Below are 8,709 nucleotides of genomic sequence, written 5' to 3'. Positions count from 1 at the left end.
AAGAGCAAACTTGCAAGGCACCAAAAAATGTGTACAAAGAACGATGGGAGTGAGTTTGTATCTGCAAAGTTACTTCCAAGTCAGGATTCTGCTAAAACTGCTTTTCCAACAATTTAACTTCCCCTTAATCATCCACGTTTCACCTTTGTAGATTCTTGCCAATTTCCATCGCTTAAATTTTGCAAACAATCACACATGCAAAGAAGTTCTGAATTCATTTTATTCCCAAAAAAAGGTTATTTACATTATGTACATTAACACAACCCAAAGAACATACAGTAACACTGCACAAAACCGCTGTGTGCAATGAGATTGGGGATCTCTTCCAAATATACAGTGTATCAGTAATCTCACTCAGCAGCAGAAAGGCACACTTATCGGTCACAATCAACTCACACACAAAATTACTGCATCGAGGGAGCCATTCAATACTAGCATGGGATGTGCTGTGATAAATAACATTGGTCTCGCAGTGCTTCAGTTTTGTTTTCCATAAATTAAAAAAAAAAAAAAGACATTTAAAAAATGTACAGTACAGCAACTACAACAGCTGGCATACGTTTGCTGACAGATATTCTTATTCAAAAGGAACATTCCGTAACTCATGTGATCTTTTAAAGACCGCTTTGACCTCAGTCCCAACGCCTTGGCCTCTCTCAAGGTTGGCGCTAGCCCTCTCCCCAAATTCGCAGGAACCAACCGTTCAGGTGCACTTTAAAATGTCCGACACCTCAAAACCCCCACTCCTCCCCGTCCGCGCTGGTCCATCCTCCTCCTCTGAAAAAGTGCTGATAAAGCAAAGAAGGTGCTTCTCGCTTTAGCCATGTTGGGTCCCCGTGGTCATGGTGCATCAAGTTGTCACAAGTGGGAAGGCTTTACATGCTTAGCCTGTGAATAAAAAAAAAATGGAGTTCAGTTTTTTTTTTTTTACTATAAAAGCAACAATGTGATGACATCCAAAAATAAACATTTTGCACAATAAATGCGGTAAAAGTGGGATGCTTTCAAAATAAGTGAAAGTAGAATCATTCTGGCAATAGAAATTGAGATGAGATTAAAACTAAACCTAACAATGAATTGAAAACAAAACTGACAAGAGTGATGCGGTATGATGGCAAAACTACAAGAAAAGCTGGGGGGGGGGGGGCAAGCAATGTTGGCAAAAAGGTGGAAGCAAAGCAAATTTATTTGTATAGCGCACTTCATACGAGGTAACGCAATGTGCTTTACATGATTAAAGGCATTTCCAAAAGGATAAAACTGGGATAAAAAAAAAAAAAAAAAAAAAAAAAAAAAAAAAATCAAAAACTGGCTATAGTCTAAAAAGCAATTAAAAAAAAATGAATAAAAAGTTTTCAACCTGGATTTATAAACATTCACACTTGGGGCTGACCTCACTTCTGTTGGCAACTTATTCCATTTGTGTGCAGCATAATAGCTAAATGCTGCTTCACCTTGTTTGCTTCGGACTCTGTCAATCTTAGAGCTCTACTGGGTTTGTATTCTGTAAGCATTTCTTTCAAGTATTCAGGACCTAAATTATTTTGTGATTTATAGACCAGTAGCAGAACTTCAAAAATCGATTCTAAAGCTGACTGGAAGCCAGTGCAAGGATTTATATGCTCTGACTGCCTTGTTTTGGTCAGAACGTGAGCTGCAGCATTCTGAATGAACGGCAGCTGTTTAATACTTTTTTTTGAGAATCAAGTCAGAAGACAATTACAGTAGTCAAGTCTACTCGAGATAAAAGCATGGATGAGCTTTTTTCATGGAAGACAAAGAGGTAGCTAAGGCAATGTTGGCAAAATAAATACTAGTGTAAGCTCGCTGGCAAAAGAAGCAGCAAAAGAATTGGTGGTAGCAAAATAAGGGGATGTAGCGCTAGTATAGAAGTAGAGCGTACCAACTTTGCCATGAAGCCTGGCCTAAAAACATTTGGGAAAAGCAGTTCATTTAATTTTCTTACCGTTTTCTTGGTTTCACTTCCCAGCCATCACGACACTTGACAAACGTTATCGATTCACCGGGAGAAATTTCCGTTTTGGACGGGTCTTGGGCACAGAAGGTAAACCTGCAAAACATGAGAACCCATGAGCAAATATCCTAACAAACTGCAGCTTTACCAATCATCTACCGCCACTCACTTCTTCTGCGTTTCGCCAGCTTTCACGCGAATCCGTCGGACCTCCAGCACGGGTTTGGGTGGCTTGCTGTTCCAGGCCCACAAGGTCTTTCTGATGTTCTTCCACAGGGAGTGGAAAGATTCCGCCTCACCTTCCCAACTCAGGTTTATCTTCAGCAGGTCGCCCAGGTCCTGCTCGGTGAACACCAAGAAGGTGTTGGTCAGGTTCAGCCCGACTGAGTCCTCCTGACTACCAGAGAGAAACACGGGGAAGAGAGTTGGACAGAGTCCGCTAAGGAGTTTTTTTTTTTTTTTTTTTTTCTTTAGAAGAAATTTGTAGGTACTCGAAACATTTTGCTTACACATCAACAAAAATGTCCTCCGTATCGTTATGCGCGCCAATCAACTTGACGTAGAATGTCGGGTCCGCGTTGTCCGCCTGCTTCCTGTTGAACACGTGCATCTTCATCTGGTAGTGGTAACCTTCAAGATAATGCAACTCTGTTAATGATTCATCTACGAGTTGTTCACATGCAATCACAAGAGGCAATAAAGGGGGTGTTCCGTTTAGGTCGGGGTGGTGAAGGAAGTGAGTTTAAACTTTGAAGGTACTTTTTGACAAAGAGTAAAAGTAGTAAAAGAAAAAGCTAAGATGGCAAAAATACAAAAGTTATGGGAATTGTGTCAAAATTGGGATGAATAAACAAGATGGAGCTAAGATGGCCATTAAAGAATTGGGAGCAAAAAGGCATAGGAAGAGAAAAATGAGTCTCGTCTGGGGAGTACTTGCAAAATGAGAGTGGTATGGAAGTAAATATGTGCCACCAGGATTTGAATTTGAAATGTAGTGCAACTTTTCAATGTTAACAATTCAACTGGCTACAATTCGCTGTCCGAAATTCACCGTCTGTGCCACCAGGCAGGGTTACTTCAGGTCAGAATCAAAGAGCCGGCCAATCCGGTTATGCTTTCTTAGTATGTGACGTCACATGCTTAAGAAAGCGCAACTGGATTGGCTGGGTGTTCGGTTCTGATCTGAAGTAACCCTGCATGGTGGCACACACTGAATTTCAGACATGCGAATTGTTAACATTGAAGTTACACTGAAATACAACTATTGAAAATGTGATCCTTAACATTTCAAATTCAAATTAAAAACCTGGCGGCACATATTTACTTCCATAGAGGGGCTACAAGTACCGATATACTGAAAGACAAATGGGATTAGAAGCAATGTTGGCAAAAGAAGTTGCATAAAGAGGCAGAAGCATAATTGCACTTTATTTTGCTCACTCTTATATTGTATAAGTAGATGCTAGGTATGCTTCGACTTTCTGGCATCGCTTCCAATTTTCTACTTTATCTTGCCAGCATTGTTCCTTGTTTGCACAAGATGCAATAAAGTTAAGAGTTGCTCAGCACAACATCAGAAGACGTTGACTCACCTCCAAAGGGCGTGTCCGCACGAGTCTTCAGGTACATTTTGCTGTTGCGTCTCTTGCGCATCTTGCGAGCCTCGTAGCCGATGTTGTTGCAGCGGTTCTTGCGGCAGCTCAGGCAGATCCCCTTCTTGAAACGGAGAGAGTCGGTGCACTGGTACGCGAAGCTCACGTGGTCTCGGTTCATCAGCGAGTCAACAAAAAGGTGCACTGCTCGCTCGTGCTCACATTCCACCACTTCGATGAAGTCTGGAGTCGGAGGACCGTGGTGTCATTTAAAGCGGCTTCACAAATGACTTCAGGTCACTTAGTGGGACTGCTTACTTTTAGCTACGGACAGCACGTCACCCAGCGAGCAACCGGGTTGGACGTCGCCTCCGTTGGGATAGATGTCCACGTCCCCGATCGGCTGTTGGATTCCAATGCTCACCCCCAGGGCTTCCCGAGTGTACGTGTGGAGGACGTCCACAAAGTCGGCATCGTCTGGAGAGAGGCGCTTCTCCTTCTCCACACCCTCAAACATCGGCCCTGCTGGGTCCAGACCTAAAATCGGAATAACCACACATTCAAACAGTTAGTTGAAAGTAAAGTCAAGTGGTATACAAGCATGCCGACAAATCAGGCTTTCGTCTCTTCTGATCTAAGTCAAAGGGCCAATTGATATACGATCAAGATCCCCCCTGAGCAATTGTGTAATGTGGGGTGTTTTTCCTCAGAACATGGTTGTCCATATGGCCTACAGAATATTAGCCAGAGCAAATCCTGGGTCAACACAGACTAATATTTACGATTAGAAATGCTTATGTAAGAAAAACACTTGAGCGATCTTAAGTTCACCAGACCTGAGGACTGATTTTGATTTTCAAGTGTCACTGAACAGATTAGTTTGTCCTGTGACGGGGGTTTGGAGTAATTTTTCCTCCATGAGCTGCTTGGAAACTGTCGGGGCCAAAAATTGAATGTTAAAGTTGTTTAATATTAACCTCAGATAATGTGTGTTATCAAGATAGTTCGGCGGAACCACAGACCGATTGCAGATGTGCTGTGTTAGTCATCTGGAGTGCACCAAAAACTTAAAGTATTAAGCACACTTGCTAATTTTAAATAATGCGTTAAAATTCAAAGGGATAACCCTTTAGAATGGGACCAATAGTCGGGGCATACCAGTGATTCTCCCGAGGGATCCTCGCACATGTGTTCCCGCGTAGCCCGCTACGTGAGCGCCTAAGCTGTAGCCAATCAGATGCACCTTCTCCAGAGGCAAATGCAGCTCATCCTGTTCAGGAAACAAAAATGACGACATCAGCAGCTGCTACAAAGAACAAATGATGGTCGCTGGCCGGCCACGCTCAGTTAATTTGGACAAGGCCTTCTTCCACGCTACGCCGCTTCTGCCATCTGTCTCAGCGGAACTCTTTGTGGGCCTTTATGCCGTGGAAGCCGCCCAGAACCTCTTTCTGGCTTGGCATTTTGTGAACCTATCCAATTTTAATCTAGGACGAATGCAGCATTTTGCTGTGCCAGCATGAGATGTCGTTTCAGGATAATGACGGACGCTGTCCCAGTTGACTTTGGGTAAGGGCCTGGGTACACCCTGGGCTGCTCACATGTATACAAACAATCAGACGCTTACATTCACGCGTGTGAAAAATTTAGAGTCTTCGATGAACTGTTTGTAGAATGGAGATGGAAGTATCAATACCCAGAGAAAATCCCCACAAACATGGAGAACATGTAAAGATGGGAAGTTTCAAACCAAAAATCTCGGAACTGAAGAGATGTGCTAAATACTAGTCCAACATGCCAGCTTGACTCTTCAAGCCACCTCAAACTGGACCTTATTGCGTCTGTCAGGGTCACGGTTCTTATCAAGTGTACTTAATTTAATCGAACATCTGACACAAGCTGGTCTAAGTGAAGCCTTTAGGGGCATTCCAATTTCAGTGCATCAGGTGACATTTTGCCAGCTTTCAGATCCACCTATTTACTGCGGCCTTTGGATACAAGTTTCACTTTTGAGCACGTCAGCGTGAAGCATTCAGTGGCATTTCGCCGCATTAAAAGGTTCAGTTTATCAGAGGACATTCTGCTAGCTTTCAGATCCGCTTTTCTAGGAGCTTTTCTTAAACCCACGTACCTGCAGCCAGTCAAGCAAAGTGGCGATGTCCCGGCCAACGGTGTGCGTGTAGTTGACGGCGTCCGGGTACACCCGTTGGGCCATGGACATCCAGTCAACCACGACCACGTTGGCCTCACTCTCGCGCCGCATGACGGCAGCCACTAGCTTCTGCATCCAGTTCTGAAACATACCACTAATCTAGATTTTTTTTTTTTTTAAAGAAAAAAATACTTTTAATTTCACACGTGTGACATATTCCAACAAGAAGCAGTAACAAGATTTTGATTTACCGTCCAGCCGTGAATGATAAAGATGGTCTTGGCTGTGGCGTTGAAGTTGCACTGCTCTAGACACCCCTTGTTTCCGATCTGCAGGTAGCAGCCTTCCTGGTCCAGATCCAAACTCTTCCTCATGTTGTACTTGACGGTGACATCCAAGGGGACGCCCTCGGTCTCAAAATCATCTTCACCTGACCGGAAGTAGGCCAAAGTCAATACCAAAGATGGATCGCAGTTGAATAATACAAAGATTTGTTTAATCTAATGGAGAGGTGTGGTGAAATTTCTCAGTTGCTAAATTTACAATGACGGAATTAAAGTTTGAGTTTTATTCTTTGAAGGAATGCCATTTCGGGTGCCGGAAGATGGATGCATTAAGTTGTAAAGGAAGTCAATCATTTTGGTTTCAAGGCACAATTTTAGTGACATTTGATTATTTGTATCCTGGATCCTTGGGAAAATGTGTGCCATTTTAGGTGGTCCGTAACACAAACCACCCAGAAACATTCAGGACAGTTTGTTTTTTGGAGGGGGGGGGGTGCTATTGACAATTACTAATCCACACAAAATTGGCTGGATGTGACCATTTAAAAAGGATATACAAAAACATCAAGGTCCCATGCCAGAAAGTGACTAGGAAGTAGACAATTTGGCCAACTCCTAAGATAATGGCCCAAATTTGACCCTCGTGTACTGGCTAAATTGTTAGATTGCTAGATTAGCCATAGTGCCATTTTCTACCAAGTGACGTGAAACTTGCTAGACATTTGTCATTTTTCATGACAGAGGGCATATAAAGGTCTCAAGCACCCACGCATGAAATTGAACAAGAAGTCGGCCATTTGTGGCAAAATTCCAGGAGTCCTACAAGGAAATTTGCCCAAATGAGGTACTCGATTGATGACAAAGTCAACTCAACGAACAAGAGATATTACCAGATGAGTGCTTTACACCATTTGCTGCTTGATATGGTCATAAAGTTTGCAGACAGCCAAGTGAAACCCACTTTCTGAACAGAGCCCAAATCTGCATGGGATGGACGAGAAAGTCGTTCGTTGATGCCGGATCAACTGTTCAAGCAGGCTGTGAATGTTCCACACTCCTTGCTCGAAAGCCACTTGGATCAAACAGCCATTTCTTGGCGTTCATGCCTTCGACACCACTGCTGCAGCCATATTTTTTGCATAACTACAAATCATTATGATGGGATAATTCCAGTGAGTGTGCATGATGGGGGCAGGGGGGACAAGCTAGAAAAATGGACTATATGCAAACATTATTTAAATGACTGTATGGCGAATAGAAACACTGCAGGGTGTCTGGCTATGAAGATGTACTTTTGGAAAAAAAAAAAAAATAAGACAATTGTACTTAAATCGAACCAATGAACTCAACAACCCAGCTGCAAATGGGCTGGAGGCCAAATGAGTTTGGGGATAGAAGGTGGCTTCAGAAGGACAGATTAAATTTTCCCCTCAACCACGAAACTGTGTCAAACGTGGAGTGTCTCTTGCACTTGAGTAGTTCCCCCCCATAAAAAAAAAAAGGACACGTCACTTTCTTTGCATAGGAATGAAACCATTCCCCTCCCTTTTTTTATTTTTATTTTTATTTTTTTTAACAGTTTCACTCAGCCCGCCGCACTTGCTCAGTTTCTAATTGACTGATACCCCCTTTGAGTAACAAAGACGGGAACAGGTTGTTTAATAAACCCACAAGAAATGCATACAATCCACGCACAAATGCTTAAATGAATTGACGCGCGCGCAAAAGAAAAATTAAAAGAAATAGTAGGCTTATTTCTTACCGTTTTGTCCGTACGTAAATGCAACAGCGTACAGCAACAGAGTCCACAGCAAACGTGCTGAATGATTCATTGCAAGTATTTTTTTTTTTTTTTTTTAATGGAAAAAAAAAATTCTTTGTGTATCTGTGGCTGCGTCCCGGCGTGACAAAAGAGCACGCAAAGCCGGCCGAGGTGCGTCTTGGTCTCGGTCTCGGTCTCGGTGGAGCGGTCGGCTGGTCGGCTGGTCGGGTCGGTGCGATGCGATGCGCCCTCACGCCAGCGGCCAACAAAACAAAAACGTATGAAGTGGCATGAAGGCGCTCATTAGTTTTAAATACTTTCCCCCAGGGTTCGGTCATATGATCATCGGCTGATCTGCCGCGCTTCTGATTGGTCCAACCCCCATTTTTTACGTGGAGGGGCGTGGCCCAATTTTGAATCAAGTCGTAGTAGTAAAGACGTGCTCACACCCCAGTGACTTGAATTCCACCGTAAAGCACACAAAATAAATGTGCTGCACTACAATGAAGGTCGTGCATTTGTCACTTGATTCGAACAATGTGTAGAATGAACACATGGTTGGGCCGGGGGTGAAGGGTGGGGCACGGTAATAAGCTTTTAACTAGAAACCCTATTGGTGATTACAATAGCAGCAACCATGAAAGAAAGCATCAACACCCCCGTCCGCCATCCTCCTCCTCCTCCACCTCCTCTTCCTTCCTTTGCTTGGCTCTCATCCAAACCATCGGCTTAGTTCACTTTCAATTGATGAGGGTGAGAATGCGTGCTGGAACAACAATGGCGTGTGTGTGTGTGTGTGTGTGTGTGTGTGTGTGTGTGTGTGTGTGTGTGTGTGTGTGTGTGTGTGCGTGCAAGCATTACCGATTGTCAGTGGAGAAGTGTCACCTGTCACCACGGTGGTCCATCATTCTTAATACGACCTAATTGTAAATCCAATTTGTAGT

General features: G+C 43.4%; 1 protein-coding gene across 1 annotated transcript; it reads right to left on the bottom strand.

Annotated features, from left to right (window-relative positions):
* Positions 1 to 202: 202 nt before the first annotated feature.
* lipg (lipase, endothelial) lies at positions 203 to 8,048 on the bottom strand. The gene is made up of 10 exons (XM_061817952.1): positions 7,766 to 8,048; positions 5,971 to 6,149; positions 5,699 to 5,878; positions 4,726 to 4,837; positions 3,886 to 4,104; positions 3,568 to 3,810; positions 2,485 to 2,605; positions 2,145 to 2,372; positions 1,967 to 2,071; positions 203 to 888 (listed from the first exon to the last, which is right to left on the bottom strand). Exons 1-10 carry the CDS (start codon positions 7,833 to 7,835, stop codon positions 876 to 878), a joined length of 1,470 nt encoding a protein of 489 aa, XP_061673936.1. The 5' UTR covers positions 7,836 to 8,048; the 3' UTR covers positions 203 to 875.
* Between the last annotated feature and the right edge of the window lie 661 nt (positions 8,049 to 8,709).

Source organism: Syngnathoides biaculeatus, chromosome 4, assembly GCF_019802595.1.
Source record: "Syngnathoides biaculeatus isolate LvHL_M chromosome 4, ASM1980259v1, whole genome shotgun sequence".
Taxonomy (NCBI): domain Eukaryota; kingdom Metazoa; phylum Chordata; class Actinopteri; order Syngnathiformes; family Syngnathidae; genus Syngnathoides; species Syngnathoides biaculeatus.
This window is presented reverse-complemented; position numbering and strand designations above follow the sequence as displayed.